The sequence below is a fragment of the Scyliorhinus canicula genome, chromosome 17 (assembly GCF_902713615.1).
Source record: "Scyliorhinus canicula chromosome 17, sScyCan1.1, whole genome shotgun sequence".
NCBI classification, from domain to species: Eukaryota; Metazoa; Chordata; class Chondrichthyes; order Carcharhiniformes; family Scyliorhinidae; genus Scyliorhinus; species Scyliorhinus canicula.
This window is the reverse complement of record NC_052162.1, coordinates 1,307,957-1,328,350: the sequence shown is the minus strand read 5'-3', so window position 1 is coordinate 1,328,350 and position 20,394 is coordinate 1,307,957. Positions and strand designations below refer to the sequence as shown.

General features: G+C 48.0%; 1 protein-coding gene across 1 annotated transcript in view; it reads right to left on the bottom strand.

The window, feature by feature from the left end:
* The window catches only part of gpc4 (glypican 4), a 297,220-nt gene that overhangs the window by 58,549 nt on the left and 218,277 nt on the right, over positions 1 to 20,394 (bottom strand). The window contains exon 6 of the mRNA XM_038774482.1: positions 5,070 to 5,213. Within this exon, the coding sequence (XP_038630410.1) occupies positions 5,070 to 5,213 (144 nt within the window). The remainder of the gene's footprint in view (positions 1 to 5,069; positions 5,214 to 20,394) is intronic.

Genomic DNA, 20,394 nt, shown 5'->3' with positions numbered 1-20,394 from the left:
TCAGCCCATACTACCTCAGAAGAAGAGTCCCCATCTAGCATCCTTTCCGCCACCGTAATACTGTCCTTGACTAGCAGCGCCACACCTCCCCCTCTTTTGCCCCCTTCTCTGAGCTTACTAAAACACCTAAACCCCGGAACCTGCAACAACCATTCCTGTCCCTGCTCTATCCATGTCTCTGAAATGGCCACAACATCGAAGTCCCAGGTTCCAACCCATGCTGCCAGTTCCCCTACCTTATTTCGTATACTCCTGGCATTGAAGTAGACACACTTCAAACCACCTACCTGAACACTGGCACCCTCCTGCGAAGTCAAATCTGTGCTCCTGACCTCTATACTCTCAATCTCCCGTACCCCAAAACTACAATCCAGGTTCCCATGCCCCTGCTGAATTAGTTTAAACCCCCCCAAAGAGCACTAACAAATCTCCCCCCCAGGATATTGGTGCCCCTCAGGTTCAGATGTAGACCATCCTGTCTATAGAGGTCCCACCTTCCCCAGAAAGAGCCCCAGTTATCCAGAAATCTGAATCCCTCCCGCCTGCACCATCCCTGTAGCCACGTGTTTAATTGCTCTCTCTCCCTATTCCTCATCTCACTATCACGTGGCACGGGCAACAACCCAGAGATAACAACTCTGTTTGTTCTCGCTCTGAGCTTCCATCCTAGTGCCAATGTGGACTACGACTTGGGGCTGCTCCCCCTCCCCCTTAAGGACCCGGAAAACACGATCCGAGACATCACGTACCCTTGCACCTGGGAGGCAACATACCAAACGTGAGTCTCTCTCGCTCCCACAAAATCTCCTATCTGTGCCCCTGACTATTGAGTCCCCAATTACTAATGTTCTACTCCTTTCCCCCCTTCCCTTCTGAGCAACAGGGACAGACTCCGTGCCAGAGGCCCGTACCCCATGGCTTACCCCTGGTAAGTCGTCCCCCCCACAAGTATCCAAAACGGTATACTTGTTACTCAGGGGAACGACCGCAGGGGGTCCCTGCACTGACTGCTTCTTCCCAGTCCCTCTTACAGTTACCCATCTATCTCCAGTCTTTGGTGTAACTACTTCCCTGAAGCGCCTATCTATGACCCCCTCTGCCTCCCGAATGATCCGAAGTTCATCCAGCTCAAGCTCCAGGTCCCTAACACGGTTTTTGAGGAGCTGGAGTTGGGTGCACTTCCCACAGATGAAATCAGCAGGGACACTGACGGTGTCCCTCACCTCAAACATTCTGCAGGAGGAGCATTGTACTGCCCTCCCTGACATCACCTCTAGATTAAAAAAAAAACAATAAAAATAAAAATAAAGGAAGAGCTTACCTGATATTCCCTCAAACCCTGCTCCCGCTGAAAGGTAAGCAAATTTAAAGGCACTCACTCACCTTCACGACAGGCCCCTGCTCCCGCTTCCCAAAGACCGTGGGGGGGGGGGGGGTGGTTTGGTTAGAGGAGGAGGTAGGGTGGGAAACACTGACAAAGTGTTTCGGGTTTAACTGTCACTTGACAACAGCCCCTCCACAAACCACCTTCAAATTAGGCTGACCGCACTGCACGTATGCAAATTTCCCCAGAACAGCTGATCAGTAGCTCTGCTCTGCTGCCCTCTGCTGGATGCTTGCCTTCACTCAAATTCCTTGGGTCTCCTTCACAGGTACACCTTCAAATTAGGCTGACTGCACTGCACGTATGCAAATTTCCCCAGAACAGCTGATCAGTAGCTCTGCTCTGCTGCCCTCTGCTCAAGTGATTACAGTGATTAGCGAATAAGAAACTGCAACAGGAGGAAAATCTTATTTCATCAGCGGGCAGTTAGAATCCGGAATGCTTTGAGAGTTTGATTCAAATGAGGCTTTTAACAGGAAATTGGACAATTATCTGAAGAGATCAAATTGAGAATGCTTTTACTGTGAACCAAAATGACATGACGAAGCAAATGGCCTCCTTCTGTGCAGGGCCTTCTTTGAGGTGAGGCCACACTTGGAGTATTGTGTGCAGTTTTGGTCTCCTTCTCTGAAGAAGGATGTTCTTGCTCTTGGATTGGATTGGATTGGATTTGTTTATTGTCACGTGTACCGAGGTACAGTGAAAAGTATTTTTCTGCAAGCAGCTCAACAGATCATTCAGTACATGGGAGGAAAAGGGAATTAAACAGAATTCAAGAAAATACATGAGAATACATAATAGGGCAACACAACATATACATTGTCGCTACATAAGCATTGGCATCGGATGAAGCAGACATGGGTGTAGTGTCAATGAGGTCAGTCCATAAGAGGGTCATTTAGGAGTCTGGTGACAGTGGGGGGGAAGCTGTTTTTGAGGCTGTTCGTGCGTGTTCTCAGACTTTTGAATCTCCTGCCCGATGGAAGAAGTTGGAAAAGTGAGGAAGCCGGGTGGGAGGGATCCTTGATTATGCTGCCTGCTTTCCCCCGGCAGCGGGAGGTGTAGATGGAATCAATGGATGGGAGGCAGGTTCGTGTGATGGACTGGGCGGTATTCACGACTCTCTGAAGTTCCTTGCGGTCCTGGGCTGAGCAGTTGCCATACCAGGCTGTGATGCAGCCCGATAGGATGCTCTCTATAGTGCATCTGTAAAAGTTGGTAAGGGTTAATGTGGACATGCCGAATTTCCTTAGTTTCCTGAGGAAGTATAGGCGCTGTTGTGCTTTCTTGGTGATAGCGTCGACGTGAGTGGACCTGGATAGATTTTTGGTGATGTGCACCCCTAGGAATTTGAAACTGCTCACCATCTCTACCTCGGCCCCGTTGATGCTGACAGGGGTGTGTACAGTACTTTGCTTCCTGAAGCCAATGACCAGCTCTTTAGTTTTGCTGGCATTGAGGGAGAGATTGTTGTCGCTGCACCACTCCACTAGGTTCTCTATCTCCCTCCTGTATTCGGACTCGTTGTTATTCGAGATCCGGCCCACTATGGTCGTATCGTCAGCAAACTTGTAGATGGAGTTGGAACCAAGTTTTGCCATGCAGTCGTGTGTGTACAGGGAGTAGAGTAGGGGGCTTAGTACGCAGCCTTGCGGGGCACCGGTATTGAGGACTATTGTGGAGGAGGTGTTGGTGTTCATTCTTACTGACTGTGGTCTGTTGGTCAGAAAGTCAAGGATCCAGTTGCAGAGTGGAGAGCCAAGTCCTAGGTTTTGGAGCTTTGATGTGAGCTTGGCTGGGATTATGGTGTTGAAGGCGGAGCTGTAGTCAATAAATAGGAGTCTGATGTAGGAGTCCTTGTTTTCGAGATGCTCTAGGGATGAGTGTAGGGCCAGGGAAATGGCGTCTGATGTGGACCGATTGCGACGGTCTGCAAATTGAAGTGGGTCAAGGCATTCCGGGAGTATGGAGGTGATGCGCTTCATGATCAGCCTCTCGAAGCACTTCATTACAACTGACGTCAGGGCCACCGGGCGGTAGTCATTGAGGCACGTTGCCTGGTTCTTCTTTGGTACCGGTATGATGGTGGTCTTCTTGAAGCAGGTGGGGGCCTCGGAGTGGAGTAGGGATAGGTTAAAGATGTCTGTGAATACCTCTGCCAGCTGGTATGCGCAGGCTCTGAGTGCACGACCAGGGATCCCGTCCGGGCCCATCGCCTTCCATGGGTTCACTTTCAGGAAGGTCGATCTGACTTCGGAAACTGTGATGGTGGGTATGGGTGAATTATGGGTTGCTGGGGCACTCGATAGCGGATTGTTGGTTACCTGCTCAAACCGAGCATAGAAAGCATTAAGTTCATCGGGGAGGGCTGCACTGCTGCCAGAGATACTGCTCGGCTTCGCTTTGTAGCCCGTTATGTTGTTTAGTCCTTGCCACAACCGCCGAGAGTCTGTCTGTGACTCTAGCTTAGTTTGATATTCTCTCTTGGCATCTCGGATGGCTTTGCGGAGGTCGTACCTGGATTTCTTGTATAGGACAGGGTCGTCTGCCTTGAACGCCTCAGATCTGTCCTTCAGTCGGGAGTCAATCTCGCGGTTGAGCCATGGTTTCCGGTTGGGGAACGTACGTACTGCTTTCTTTGGCACGCAGTCGTCCACACATTTGCTGATGAAGTCTGTGACGGTGGTGACATACTCATTTAAGTTAGTCGCTGAGTTCTTAAATATGGACCAGTCCACTGTCTCCAAGCAGTCACGTAAGAGCTCTTCTGTCTCCTCGGACCAGCACTGCACAACCTTCTTAGCTGGATTCTCCCGCTTGAGTTTCTGCTTGTAAGCCGGGAGAAGGAGCACAGTCTTATGGTCTGATTTCCCAAAGTGCGGTCGGGGGATGGAACGGTAGGCGCCCTTGATTTTTGAGTAGCAGTGGTCAAGAGTGTTGTCGCCCCTGGTGGTACAGGAGATGTGCTGGTGGAATTGCTGCACTCTTGAGGGAGTGCAGCGAAGGTTTACCAGACTGATTCCAGGGATGGCGGGACTGTCATATGAGGAGAGATTGACTAGGTTGGGATTGTTCTCGCTGGAGTTCAGAAGAATGAGGGGGGATCTCAGAGAGACTTATAAAATTCTAACAGGACTAGACAGGGGAGATGCAGGGAAGATGCTACCAATGATAGGTGTGTCCAGAACCAGGGGTCACAGTCTGAGGATTCAGGGTAAACCATTTCGGACAGAGATAAGGAGACATTTCTTCACACAAAGAGTGGTGAGCCTGTGGAATTCATTACCACAGAAGTAGTTGATGCTGAAACTTTGAATATATTCAAGAGGCGGCTGGATATAGCACTTGGGGAGAATGGGATCAAAGGCTATGGGGGGAAAGCAGGATTAGGCTATTGAGTTGGATGATCAGTCATGATCGTGGTAAATGGTGGAGCAGGCTCGAAGGGCCAAATGGCTTCCTCCTGCTCCTATTTTCTATGTATGTATGTATGATTCATTGTGTAAGTTGGGAGCATAGCTTATGGGTTGAGGGTTGATAATATACTGAGAAAGGCTCTGCCATCTTTAAGAAATGGCTCGTCAATACCAAAGTCAGTGCTGCTTTTGGATACAGCTTTGCTCATTAGACATTAGGACCCTTCAGCTTGTTGTGATTACTATCGCATCTAAATTCACACACTTACCAATCTGTCGAGACTTGTGCCAGCCGCTGTTGTAGGGCGCTCCTCAGGACTATATGGTCGGAATCGAACATTAAACCCATCAGACACAGATCGACTTGAGCGACTCGCTGGCCAAAGCTTTGGTTTGCCACAACCTTGAAATGCCTAGAGGGGAATAAAATTTAACAATCTATCAAACACAACATGATATCAGATAATATATTCATTTGGCATGCACATTGTTCGGAATAGGTTTCTAATTTTTGAAATTAAGATTAACCTCCATGTGTAAGAATAGTGTCCAAAGTGGAAAATCATAGAGCTGGACAAGGCTAACAGAGTTCAGTTGAAAGTAACTTTTCCAAACGCAGAGGTTAATTCAGACTGGTTACTGATCCAGGAAGTTGAGTCATGTATAAACCTAGGACCAAAATCAAACCGTGCCACTGTTAAGAATTGCATAGCAAACGGGGTGAGAGTTCGCTATGTTCATGAACCTACTTTTGATTCAGGAAAAGGATTTAAATAAAGAAAGCTACACAACATTTCACAATAGGGAAAGGATGGAGGATGAACCGACAATGGTTATCCATGATTCGAGGTTAGAACATTAGGTGGCTTGAGGAAAACTGCAATCCAGGGAGTTTCTTGATACTTCCAGGAAATGAGACTTGGATTTCCTTAAAAAACCTGGATTAACAATGCGAACCTAGTTACGGGCAAAACCACAAACTAGTCGCTTGGCATGCTGAACCACGATCTGAAGATCGTGCGCCTTCCGCAGTTTCACCCCGATGTTGGGCAACAGCAACCCCAATCTGGTCCGTAGATGTCGACCCATCAGAAGCTCTGCAGGGGCAATCCCGGTAACTGCATAAGGAACATAAGGAAGTTTGTCCTGTAAGCAAACAGAAATCGGGCCAACCTGCCATCCAACGAGTGAGTGCCTGGTTTCCTCAAACCCTGCTTCAGAGTCTGTACGGCCGCTCGCCAACCTGTTCAACACTGAATGATAGGGGTCGTCCTGACATGGCGGACCCTGTTGGAGTGCAAGAAGGCCGAGAAATCTTGACTCATGAATGAGGCCCTCTGAAACCCCATGTGTGGAGGAGAGGTGGAGTTTCTTGATCATCATTGCCATGGTGATAAGACGGTAATCAGTGAACCTCCATCGTTGATTAGGAAAAGAAACATTGAGCCCAGAAAGGGACCCGCAAAATCGTCATGGACGAGGGCCCAGGGCGGCCATGCCAATCCCATGGGTGCAGCAGTGGGGGGGGGGGGGGGGGGGGGGGGGGGGGGGGGGGGGCAGCAGTGGGGAGCCGCTGGTGTTCCTGACAGACGTCACACTGGCGGGCCACCGTCTCGATGTTTGCATCCATACCAGGCCACCAGACGTAGTACTGAGCCAACATCGTCATCCGCGAGGCCACAATGGAAGTTGCTGAAAACCAACGACTGATCCTTCTCCGGGATCACCACCTGGGCTCCCCAGACTAAGACCCCATCTTCAACACTTAACTCAGTCAACTTGGTGGCGAAGGCCTCTAGCTCCCCAGATAACTGATCGGCAGCCGCCAATGAGGACGATGTTTCGCAGCTTCACTAAGACGAGATCCTTTTGCGTCCATTCGCGGATACACGAGGCTGTGACGGGAAGAGTCTCTATAAAATTTTACACGGCCGACAATCCGTCGACACGGTGGGGAGGCACCGACTCTGTGGGCAACGGCAGGTGGCTCAATGCGTCGGCGTGGGAAATCTGGATCCCAGGGCGGTGGCCGAACATGTAGTCACAATTCGCCAATAGCTGCGCCCAGCATTGGATTCTAGCCTAGGCTGTGGGTGGAATGGCCTTATCTTCTTTAAAAAGGAGGCCAGCACTATCTACTTGGTACCCCAGGTAGACCACTTTGCGCTCATAAAAAACGCATTCCTCTTGACGCAGTAGAATGCAGACGTCCGAGAACCAGCAGAGCACGGCCTCCAGATTTCTCAGGTGTTGCTCTTCCGAGACACCAGTGACCAATACATCATCCAGATAAACAGCCACTCATGGCAATTCACGGAGCACTTTCCATGGTGCCCTGAAAAATGGCGTATGCAGACGATGCCCAAAAGGTAAATGTGTATATTCAAATAGGCCACGTTGAGTGTTGATGGTGACAGGGCGGTGGGAACCGGAATGTGAGCTGAGAAGGTGTAATAACTGAAAGGGAAATGGAGAACCAAATCAAAAAAACATCACCCTCAGGCAGAGCAAAAAAGGTGTCAACTGTGAAAAGGGAAGTGGTCAATGCAGGATTGAGGGTGTTGTACCTAAATGCACGCAGTATATGGAACAAGGTAAATGAGCTTGTTGCACGCATTGAAATTGGCTGGTGCGATGTTGTGGGCATCACAGAGACGTGGCTGCAAGGGGATCAGGGCTGGGATCTAAATATCCAAGGATATGTATCCTATCGAAAGGACAGGCAGATGGGCAAAGGGGGAGGGGTTGCATTGTTAGTAAGGAATGAAGTTAAATCAATAGCAAGGAGCGACATAGGATCAGAAGGCATAGAATCTCTGTGGATAGAGTTGAGGAATCGCAAAGGTAAAAAGACCCTGATGGGAGTTATGAACAGGCCCCCTCGTAATAGTCAGGATGTGGGGCAGAAAATAAATCAGAAAAGGCATGCAAAAAAGGCAATATTACAATAATCATAGGGAACTTCAATATGCAGGTGGACTGGATTGGATGGATTTGTTTATTGTCACGTGTACCGAGGTACAGTGAAAAGTATTTTTCTGCGAGCAGCTCAACAGATCATTCAGTACATGGAAAGAAAAGGGAATTAAACAGAATTCAAGAAAATACATGAGAATACATAATAGGGCAACACAATATATACAATGTACTACATAAGCATTGGCATCAGATGAAGCAGACATGGGTGTAGTGTTAATGAGGTCAGTCCATAAGAGGGTCATTTAGGAGTCTGGTGACAGTGGGAAAGAAGCTGTTTTTGAGGCTGTTCGTGCGTGTTCTCAGACTTTTGAATCTCCTGCCCGATGGAAGAAGTTGGAAAAGTGAGGAAGCCGGGTGGGAGGGATCCTTGATTATGCTGCCTGCTTTCCCCCGGCAGCGGGAGGTGTAGATGGAATCAATGGATGGGAGGCAGGTTCGTGTGATGGACTGGGCGGTATTCACGACTCTCTGAAGTTCCTTGCGGTCCTGGGCCGAGCAGTTGCCATAACAGGCTGTGATGCAGCCCGATAGGATGCTCTCTATAGTGCATCTGTAAAAGTTGGTAAGGGTTAATGTGGACGGCCCACTATGGTCGTATTGTCAGCAAACTTGTAGATGGAGTTGGAACCAAGTTTTGCCACGCAGTCGTGTGTGTACAGGGAGTAGAGTAGGGGGCTAAGTACGCAGCCTTGCGGGGCACCGGTATTGAGGACTATTGTGGAGGAGGTGTTGGTGTTCATTCTTACTGACTGTGGTCTGTTGGTCAGAAAGTCAAGGATCCAGTTGCAGAGTGGAGAGCCAAGTCCTAGGTTTTGGAGCTTTGATATGAGCTTGGCTGGGATTATGGTGTTGAAGGTAATCAATAAATAGGAGTCTGATGTAGGAGTCCTTGTTTTCGAGATGCTCTAGGGATGAGTGTAGGGCCAGGGAAATGGCGTCTGAAATGGGAAAATCAGGTTGGTAGTGGATCCCAAGCAAATTAATTTTTTTAATGTCTAAGACAGTGTTTTTCAAACTTTTCTTCTGGGGATCCATTTTTACCAACCAGCCAACCTTCGGGACCCAAACTGGCAGGCATTTCCGACCCACGCCGGCCGACCTGCGCGACCCACCATTTTCTCTTACCTTGTTTGTTGCTGACAAAAATGGAGGAAATGGTTTTGGGTCCTTTTGGCCCCTTTGGTCCCCCGAACTTGGGAAACAAAAAAGGCTTCGACCATATAAAAAAATGCGGCCGCACTGTGCATATGTGCGCACCGAGCAGGGCGGCCAAATTTTAAAAATCTGTTCCTGGCCATTTTGAAGGCCGCTCGCAGCCGTCATTATTAAAAGCTGGCTGCTGCGGCTGTTGCACGCGGATTTGCGCGGTTGGGAGCGCCGCAACGGACGGCTCAGCGACCCTCCCGACACCCACCCACGACCCACCCGCGGTCGCGCCCCCAAGTTTGACAATGCCTGGTCTCAGAGACCTTTTTTTGGAGCAGCTTCTGACAGAGCCTACTAGGGAACAGGCAATTCTGGATTTGGTGATGTGTAATGAGGCAGACTTAATTAGGGAACTTAAGGTGAAGGAATCCTTAGGGAGCAGTGACCACAATATGATAGAATTTACCCTGCAGTTTGAGAGGGAGAAGCTGCAATCAGATGTAACGGTATTACAATTAAATAAGGGTAACTATAAAGATATGAGGGAGCAGCTGGCCAGAGTTGATTGCGCTTTTCAAGGAGACACATCCGGAGTGAGACACATCTAGAGTGGGAATTGCAACTTCGTAATTTGGTGCAGTGAGGTAATTCGGTGCAGAGTGCTTTTTAACCCTGTTAAGTGACTGGTAAGTAGTTTTTCTTTTCATTGTCTAATTTATTTATTTCTATTTTGACATTGTAGTTGTATAAGTTTACCTAAGGCTTAAGACATGGCAGGAGATCCCAGACCCGTGTCATGATCCTCGTGTGCGATGTGGGAGCTCAGGGACACGTCCACTGTTCCTGGCTCCTTCACGTGCAAGAAGTGTGTTCAGTTGCAGCTCTTGTTAGACCGCTTGACGCCTCTGAAGCTGCGGATGGACTCACTTTGGAGCATCCGCGATGCTGAGGAGGTCGTGGATAGCACGTTTATCGAGTTGGTCACACCGCAGCTGAAAGTTACTGAGGGAGATAGCAAATGGGTGACCAAAAGACAGAGCAAGAGTAGGAAGGCAGTGCAGGTGTCCCCTGCGGTCATCACCCTGCAAAACAGATATACCGCTTTGGATAATGTTGGGGGAGATGGCTCACCAGGGGAAGGCAGCAGCAAGGTTCATGGCACCGTGGCTGGCTCTGCTGCACAGCAGGGCAGGAAGAAAAATGGCAGGGCTATAGTGATAGGGGACTCGATCCTAAGGGGAATAGACAGGCGGTTCTGTGGACGCAATCGAGACTCCAGGATGGTACGTTGCCTCCCTGGTGCCAGGGTCAAGGATGTCTCGGAGCGGCTGCAGGACATTCTGGGGAGGGGGGGTGAACAGCCAGCTGTCGTGGTGCACATAGGCACCAACGATATAAGTAAAAAACGGGATGAGGTCCTACAAGCGGAATTCAGGGAGTTAGGAGTTAAACTAAAACGTAGGACCTCAAAGGTAGTAATCTTAGGATTTCTACCAGTGCCACGAGCTAGTCAGAGTAGGAATGTCAGGATAGATAGGATGAATGTGTGGCTCGAGAGATGGTGCAAGAGGGAGGGATTCAAATTCCTGGGGCATTGGGACCGGTTCTGGGGGAGGTGGGACCAGTACAAACCGGACGGTCTGCACCTGGGCAGGACTGGAACCGATGTCCTAGGGGGGGTGTTTTCTAGAGCTGTTGGGGAGGGTTTAAACTAATGTGGCAGGGGGATGGGAACTGATGCAGGAGGTTGGAAGGTAGTAAAACAGGGACAGAAGCAAAAGGAAGTAAGGGGAAAAATGGAAGGCAGAGAAGACATAGTCAAAAATCAAAAAGGGCGACAGTACAAGGTACAGTGACTGAGGGGAGCTCAGTGAATAGGCCCAGTAATACTAAAAGGAATAAAACTGGAGATGTTAAGATTCAAAACAGAGGTAAAAAAAAACCAACATAAGTGTACTTTACCTGAATGCTCGTAGTATTCCGAATAAAGTAAATGAGTTGATTGGACAAATCATCGTGAATGACTATGATTTAGTGGCCATTACTGAAACATGGTTAAAGGATGGTCACGACTGGGAGTTAAATATCCGAGGGTATCAAACTATTCGGAAGGACAGAGTGGATGGTAAGGGAGGTGGTGTTGCTCTGTTATTTAAGGATGACATCCGGGCAATAGTAAGGGATGACATCGGTGCTATCGAGGATAAGGTTGAATCCATTTGGGTGGGAATCAGGAATAGTAAGGCGAAAAAGTCACTGATAGGAGTAGTCTATCGGCCACCAAATAGTAACGAGATGGTGGGGCAGGCAATAAACAAAGAAATAACTGATGCATGTAGAAATGGTACAGCAGTTATCAGGGGGGATTTTAATCTACATGTCGATTGGTTTAACCAGGTCGGTCAAGGCAACCGTGAGGAGGAGTTTATAGAATGTATCCGCAATAGTTTCCTAGAACAGTATGTAATGGAACCTACGAGGGAACAAGCGGTCCTAGATCTTGTCCTGTGTAATGAGACAGGATTGATTCATGATCTCATAGTTAGGGATCCTCTCGGAAGGAGCGATCACAATATGGTGGAATTTAAAATACAGAAGGAGGGTGAGAAAGTAAAATCAAATACTAGTGTTTTGTGTTTAAACAAAGGAGATTACAAGGGGATGAGAGAAGAACTAGCTAAGGTAGACTGGGAGCTAAGACTTTATGGTGGAACAGTTGAGGAACAGTGGAGAACATCCAAGCGATTTTTCACAGTGCTCAGCAAAGGTTTATACCAACAAAAAGGAAGGACGGAAGAAAGAGTGAAAATCGTCTGTGGATATCTAAGGAAATAAGGGAGAGTATCAAATTGAAGGAAAAAGCATATAAAGTGGCAAAGATTGCTGGGAGATTAGAGGACTGGGAAATCTTTAGGGGGCAACAGAAAGCTACTAAAAAAGCTATAAAGAGTAAGATAGAGTATGAGAGTAAACCTGCTCAGAATATAAAAACAGACAGTAAAAGTTTTTACAAATATATAAGACAAAAAAGAGTGGCTAAGGTAAATATTGGTCCTTTAGAGGATGAGAAGGGAGTTTTAATAATGGGAAATGAGGAAATGGCTGAGGAACTGAACAGGTTTTTTGGGTCGGTCTTCACAGTGGAAGACACAAATAACATGCCAGCGACTGATAGAAATGAGGCTATGACAGGTGAGGACCTTGAGAGGATTGTTATCACGAAGGAGGGAGTGATGGGCAAGCTAATGGGGCTAAAGGTAGACAAGTCTCCTGGCCCTGATGGAATGCATCCCAGAGTGCTAAAAGAGATGGCTAGGGAAATTGCAGATGCACTAGTGATAATTTACCGAAATTCACTAGACTCTGGGGTGGTCCCGGTGGATTGGAAATTAGCAAACGTGACGCCACTGTTTAAAAAAGGAGGTAGGCAGAAAGCAGGAAATTATAGGCCAATGAGTTTAACTTCGGTAATAGGGAAGATGCTGGAATCTATCATCAAGGGAGAAATTGCGAGGCATCTGGATAGAAATTGTCCCATTGGGCAGACGCAGCATGGGTTCGTTAAAGACAGGTCATGCCTAACTAATTTAGTGGAATTTTTTGAGGACATTACCAGTGCAGTAGATAACGGGGAGCCGATGGATGTGGTATATCTGGATTTCCAGAAAGCCTTTGACAAGGTGCCACACAAAAGGTTGCTGCATAAGATAAAGATGCATGGCATTAAGGGTAAAGTAGTAGCATGGATAGAGGATTGGTTAATTAATAGAAAGCAAAGAGTTGGGATAAATGGGTGTTTCTCTGGTTGGCAATCAGTAGCTAGTGGTGTCCCTCAGGGATCCGTGTTGGGCCCACAATTGTTCACAATTTACATTGATGATTTGGAGTTGGGGACCAAGGGCAATGTGTCCAAGTTTGCAGATGACACTAAGATGAGTGGTAAAGCGAAAAGTGCAGAGGATACTGGAAGTCTGCAGAGGGATTTGGATAGGTTAAGTGAATGGGCTCGGGTCTGGCAGATGGAATACAATGTTGACAAATGTGAGGTTATCCATTTTGGTAGGAATAACAGCAAACGGGATTATTATTTAAACGATAAAATATTAAAGCATGCCGCTGTTCAGAGAGACTTGGGTGTGCTAGTGCATGAGTCACAGAAGGTTGGTTTACAAGTGCAACAGGTGATTAAGAAGGCAAATGGAATTTTGTCCTTCATTGCTAGAGGGATGGAGTTTAAGACTAGGGAGGTTATGTTGCAATTGTATAAGGTGTTAGTGCGGCCACACCTGGAGTATTGTGTTCAGTTTTGGTCTCCTTACTTGAGAAAGGACGTACTGGCGCTGGAGGGTGTGCAGAGGAGATTCACTAGGTTAATCCCAGAGCTGAAGGGGTTGGATTATGAGGAGAGGTTGAGTAGACTGGGACTGTACTCGTTGGAATTTAGAAGGATGAGGGGGGATCTTATAGAAACATTTAAAATTATGAAGGGAATAGATAGGATAGATGCGGGCAGGTTGTTTCCACTGGCGGGTGACAGCAGAAGTAGGGGGCATAGCCTCAAAATAAGGGGAAGTAGATTTAGGACTGAGTTTAGGAGGAACTTCTTCACCCAAAGGGTTGTGAATCTATGGAATTCCTTGCCCAGTGAAGCAGTTGAGGCTCCTTCATTACATGTTTTTAAGGTAAAGATAGATAGTTTTTTGAAGAATAAAGGGATTAAGGGTTATGGTGTTCGGGCCGGAAAGTGGAGCTGAGTGGAGCAGAGGGCAGCAGAGCAGAGCTACTGATCAGCTGTTCTGGGGAAATTTGCATACGTGCAGTGCGGTCAGCCTAAGTTGAAGGTGAATCTGCGAAGGAGACCCGAGGAGTTTGAGTGAAGGCAATCATCCAGCAGAGGGCAGCAGAGCAGAGCTACTGATCAGCTGTTCTGGGGAAATTTGCATACGTGCAGTGCGGTCAGCCTAAGTTGAAGGTGAATCTGCGAAGGAGACCCGAGGAGTTTGAGTGAAGGCAATCATCCAGCAGAGGGCAGCAGAGCAGAGCTACTGATCAGCTGTTCTGGGGAAATTTGCATACGTGCAGTGCGGTCAGCCTAAGTTGAAGGTGAATCTGCGAAGGAGACCGAGGAGTTTGAGTGAAGGCAATCATCCAGCAGAGGGCAGCAGAGCAGAGCTATGATCAGCTGTTCTGGGGAAATTTGCATACGTGCAGTGCGGTCAGCCTAAGTTGAAGGTGAATCTGCGAAGGGACCGAGGAGTTTGAGTGAAGGCAATCATCCAGCAGAGGGCAGCAGAGCAGAGCTACTGATCAGCTGTTCTGGGGAAATTTGCATACGTGCAGTGCGGTCAGCCTAAGTTGAAGGTGAATCTGCGAAGGAGACCCGAGGAGTTTGAGTGAAGGCAATCATCCAGCAGAGGGCAGCAGAGCAGAGCTACTGATCAGCTGTTCTGGGGAAATTTGCATACGTGCAGTGCGGTCAGCCTAAGTTGAAGGTGGTTTGTGGAGAGGCTGTTGGCAAGTGACAGTTAAACCCGAAACACTTCGTGAGTGTTTCCCACCCTACCTCCTCCTCTAACCAACCCCCCCCCACCCCACGGTGGTTGGGAAGCGGGAGCAGGGGCCTGTCGTGAAGGTGAGTGAGTGCCTTTAAATTTGCTTACCTTTCAGCGGGAGCAGGGTTTGAGGGAATATCAGGTAAGCTCTTCCTTTATTTTTATTTTTATTGTTTTTTTTTTAATCTAGAGGTGATGTCAGGGAAGGCAGTACAACGCTCCTCCTGCAGAATGTTTGAGGTGAGGGACACCGTCAGTGTCCCTGCTGATTTCATCTGTGGGAAGTGCACCCAACTCCAGCTCCTCAAAAACCGTGTTAGGGACCTGGAGCTTGAGCTGGATGAACTTCGGATCATTCGGGAGGCAGAGGGGGTCATAGATAGGCGCTTCAGGGAAGTAGTTACACCAAAGACTGGAGATAGATGGGTAACTGTAAGAGGGACTGGGAAGAAGCAGTCAGTGCAGGGACCCCCTGCGGTCGTTCCCCTGAGTAACAAGTATACCGTTTTGGATACTTGTGGGGGGGACGACTTACCAGGGGTAAGCCATGGGGTACGGGCCTCTGGCACGGAGTCTGTCCCTGTTGCTCAGAAGGGAAGGGGGGAAAGGAGTAGAACATTAGTAATTGGGGACTCAATAGTCAGGGGCACAGATAGGAGATTTTGTGGGAGCGAGAGAGACTCACGTTTGGTATGTTGCCTCCCAGGTGCAAGGGTACGTGATGTCTCGGATCGTGTTTTCCGGGTCCTTAAGGGGGAGGGGGAGCAGCCCCAAGTCGTAGTCCACATTGGCACTAACGACATAGGTAGGAAAGGGGACAAGGATGTCAGGCAGGCCTTTAGGGAGCTAGGATGGAAGCTCAGAGCGAGAACAAACAGAGTTGTTATCTCTGGGTTGTTGCCCGTGCCACGTGATAGTGAGATGAGGAATAGGGAGAGAGAGCAATTAAACACGTGGCTACAGGGATGGTGCAGGCGGGAGGGATTCAGATTTCTGGATAACTGGGGCTCTTTCTGGGGAAGGTGGGACCTCTATAGACAGGATGGTCTACATCTGAACCTGAGGGGCACCAATATCCTGGGGGGGAGATTTGTTAGTGCTCTTTGGGGGGGTTTAAACTAATTCAGCAGGGGCATGGGAACCTGGATTGTAGTTTTGGGGTACGGGAGATTGAGAGTATAGAGGTCAGGAGCACAGATTTGACTTCGCAGGAGGGTGCCAGTGTTCAGGTAGGTGGTTTGAAGTGTGTCTACTTCAATGCCAGGAGTATACAAAATAAGGTAGGGGAACTGGCAGCATGGGTTGGTACCTGGGACTTCGATGTTGTGGCCATTTCAGAGACATGGATAGAGCAGGGACAGGAATGGTTGTTGCAGGTTCCGGGGTTTAGGTGTTTTAGTAAGCTCAGAGAAGGGGGCAAAAGAGGGGGAGGTGTGGCGCTGCTAGTCAAGGACAGTATTACGGTGGCGGAAAGGATGCTAGATGGGGACTCTTCTTCTGAGGTAGTATGGGCTGAGGTTAGAAACAGGAAAGGAGAGGTCACCCTGTGGGAGTTTTCTATAGGCCACCTAATAGTTCTAGGGATGTAGAGGAAAGGATGGCGAAGATGATTCTGGAAAAGAGCGAAAGTAACAGGGTAGTTGTTATGGGAGACTTTAACTTTCCAAATATTGACTGGAAAAGATATAGTTCGAGTACATTAGATGGGTCATTCTTTGTACAATGTGTGCAGGAGGGTTTCCTGACACAATATGTTGACAGGCCAACAAGAGGCGAGGCCACATTGGATTTGGTTTTGGGTAATGAACCAGGCCAGGTGTTAGATCTGGAGGTAGATGAGCACTTTGGAAACAGTGACCACAATTCGGTGACCTTTACGTTAGTGATGGAAAGGGATAAGTATACCCCGCAGGGCAAGAGTTATAGCTCGGGGAAGGGCAATTATGATGCCATTAGACATGACTTAGGATGTGTTGGTTGGAGAAGTAGGCTGCAAGGGTTGGGCACACTGGATATGTGGAGCTTGTTCAAGGAACAGCTATTGCATGTTCTTGATAAGTACGTACCAGTCAGGCAGGTAGGAAGGGGTCGAGCGAGGGAACCGTGGTTTACCAAAGAAGTGGAATCTCTTGTTAAGAGGAAGAAGGAGGCCTATGTGAAGATGAGGCGTGAAGTTTCAGTTGGGGCGCTTGATAGTTACAAGGAAGCGAGGAAGGATCTAAAGAGAGAGCTGAGACGAGCAAGGAGGGGACATGAGAAGTCTTTGGCAAGTAGGATCAAGGAAAACCCAAAAGCTTTCTATAGGTATGTCAGGAATAAAAGAATGACTAGGGTAAGAGTAGGGCCAGTCAAGGACAGTGGTGGGATGTTGTGTGTGGAGGCTGAGGAGATAAGCGAGATACTAAATGAATACTTTTCATCAGTATTCACTCAAGAAAAAGATAATATTGTGGAGGAGAATGCTGAGACCCAGGCTATTAGAATAGATGGCATTGAGGTGCGTAGGGAAGAAGTGTTGGGAATTCTGGACAAGGTGAAAATAGATAAGTCCCCGGGGCCGGATGGGATTTATCCTAGGATTCTCTGGGAAGCCAGGGAAGAGATTGCTGAGCCTTTGGCTTTGATTTTTAGGTCATCATTGGCTACAGGAATAGTGCCAGAGGACTGGAGGATAGCAAATGTGGTCCCTTTGTTCAAGAAGGGGAGTAGAGATAACCCCGGTAACTATAGGCCGGTGAGCCTAACGTCTGTGGTGGGTAAAGTCTTGGAGAGGATTATAAAAGATACGATTTATAATCATCTAGATAGGAATAATATGATTAGGGACAGTCAGCATGGTTTTGTGAAGGGTAGGTCATGCCTCACAAACCTTATCGAGTTCTTTGAGAAGGTGACTGAACAGGTAGACGAGGGTAGAGCAGTTGATGTGGTGTATATGGATTTCAGTAAAGCGTTTGATAAGGTTCCCCACGGTCGTCTATTGCAGAAAATACGGAGGCTGGGGATTGAGGGTGATTTAGAGATGTGGATCAGAAATTGGCTAGTTGAAAGAAGACAGAGAGTGGTAGTTGATGGGAAATGTTCAGAATGGAGTTCAGTACGAGTGGCGTACCACAAGGATCTGTTCTGGGGCCGTTGCTGTTTGTCATTTTTATAAATGACCTAGAGGAGGGCGCAGAAGGATGGGTGAGTAAATTTGCAGACGACACTAAAGTCGGTGGAGTTGTAGACAGTGCGGCAGGATGTTGCAGGTTACAGAGGGACATAGATAAGCTGCAGAGCTGGGCTGAGAGGTGGCAAATGGAGTTTAATGTGGAGAAGTGTGAGGTGATTCACTTTGGAAAGAATAACAGAAATGCGGAATATTTGGCTAATGGTAAAATTCTTGGTAGTGTGGATGAGCAGAGGGATCTCGGTGTCCATGTACATAGATCCCTGAAAGTTGCCACCCAGGTTGATAGGGTTGTGAAGAAGGCCTATGGTGTGTTGGCCTTTATTGGTAGAGGGATTGAGTTCCGGAGCCATGAGGTCATGTTGCAGTTGTACAAAACTCTAGTACGGCCGCATTTGGAGTATTGCGTACAGTTCTGGTCGCCTCATTATAGCAAGGACGTCACTGTCACTTGCCAACAGCCCTTCCACAAACCACCTTCAACTTAGGCTGACCGCACTGCACGTATGCAAATTCCCCCAGAACAGCTGATCAGTAGCTTTGCTCTGCTGCCCTCTGCTGGATGCTTGCTTTCACTCAAACTCCTTGGGTCTCCTTCGCCGGTTCACCTTCAACTTAGGCTGACCGCACTGCACGTATGCAAATTCCCCCAGAACAGCTGATCAGTAGCTTTGCTCTGCTGCCCTCTGCTGGATGCTTGCTTTCACTCAAACTCCTTGGGTCTCCTTCGCCGGTTCACCTTCAACTTAGGCTGACCGCACTGCACGTATGCAAATTCCCCCAGAACAGCTGATCAGTAGCTTTGCTCTGCTGCCCTCTGCTGGATGCTTGCTTTCACTCAAACTCCTTGGGTCTCCTTCGCCGGTTCACCTTCAACTTAGGCTGACCGCACTGCACGTATGCAAATTCCCCCAGAACAGCTGATCAGTAGCTTTGCTCTGCTGCCCTCTGCTGGATGCTTGCTTTCACTCAAACTCCTTGGGTCTCCTTCGCCGGTTCACCTTCAACTTAGGCTGACCGCACTGCACGTATGCAAATTCCCCCAGAACAGCTGATCAGTAGCTTTGCTCTGCTGCCCTCTGCTGGATTCTTGCTTTCACTCAAACTCCTTGGGTCTCCTTCGCCGGTTCACCTTCAATTTACCAGGATGTTGCCTGGTATGGAGGGAAAATCTGATGAGGAAAGGCTGATGGACTTGAGGTTGTTTTCGTTAGAGAGAAGAAGGTTAAGAGGTGACTTAATAGAGGCATACAAAATGATCAGAGGGTTAGATAGGGTGGACAGCGAGAGCCTTCTCCCGCGGATGGAGGTGGCTAGCACGAGGGGACATAGCCTTAAATTGAGGGGTAATAGATATAGGACAGAGGTCAGAGGTGGGTTTTTTACGCAAAGAGTGGTGAGGCCGTGGAATACCCTACCTGCAACAGTAGTGAACTCGCCAACATTGAGGTCATTTAAAAATTTATTGGATAAGCATATGGATGATAAGGGCATAGTGTAGGTTAGATGGCCTTTAGATTTTTTCCTGTCGGTGCAACATCGAGGGCCGAAGGGCCTCTACTACGCTGTATCGTTCTATGTTCTATGTTCTAAAAGATCAGCCATGATCTCATTGAATGGTGGAGCAGGCTCGAGGGGCCAATTTCTATCCTGATGCCTCGCTATTTCTTCCTTGATGATAGATTCCAGCATCTTCCCTACTACCGAAGTTCAGCTCACTGGCCTATAATAACCCGCTCTCTGCCTGCCTCCTTTTTTAAACAGCGGTGTCACGTTTGCTCATTTCAAATCCGCCAGGACCACCCCAGAGCCTAGTGAATTTTGGTAAATTATCACTAGTGCATCTGCAATTTCCCTAGCCATCTCTTTTAGCACTCTGGGATGCATTCCATCAGGGCCAGGAGACTTGTCTACCTTTAGCCCCATTAGCTTACCCATCACTACCTCCTTAGCGATAACAATCCTCTCAAGGTCCTCACCTGTCATATCCTCATTTCTATCAGTCACTGGCATGTTATTTGTGTCTTCCATTGTGACGGCCGTGCCAAAAAAACTGTTCAGTTCCTCAGCCATTTCCTCATCTCCCATTATTAAATCTCCCTTCTCATCCTCTAAAGGACCAATATTTACCTTAGCCACTCTTTCTTGTTTTATATATTTGTAGAAACTTTTACTATCTGTTTTTATATTCTGAGCAAGTTTACTCTCATAATCTATCTTACTCTTCTTTATAGCTTTTTTAGTAGCTTTCTGTTGCCCCCTTAAGATTTCCCAGTCCTCTAGTCTCCCACTAATCTTTGCCACTTTGTATGCCTTTTCCTTCATTTTCATACTCACCCTTATTTCCTTAGATATCCACAGTCAATTTTCCCTCTTTCTACCATCCGTCCTTTTTGTTGGTATAAACCTTTGCTGAGCACTGTGAAAAATCGCTTGGAAGGTTCTCCACTGTTCCACCATAAAGTCTTTGCTCCCAGTCTACCTTAGCTAGTTCTTCTTGGGGCAGCAGGGTAGCATGGTGGTTAGCATAAATGCTTCACAGCTCCAGGGTCCCAGGTTCGATTCCCGGCTGGGTCACTGTCTGTGTGGAGTCTGCACATCCTCCCCCTGTGTGCGTGGGTTTCCTCCGGGTGCTCCGGTTTCCTCCCACAGTCCAAAGATGTGCGGGTTAGGTGGATTGGCCATGATAAATTGCCCTTAGTGTCCTAATAAAAGTAAGGTTAAGGGGGGGGTTGTTGGGTTACG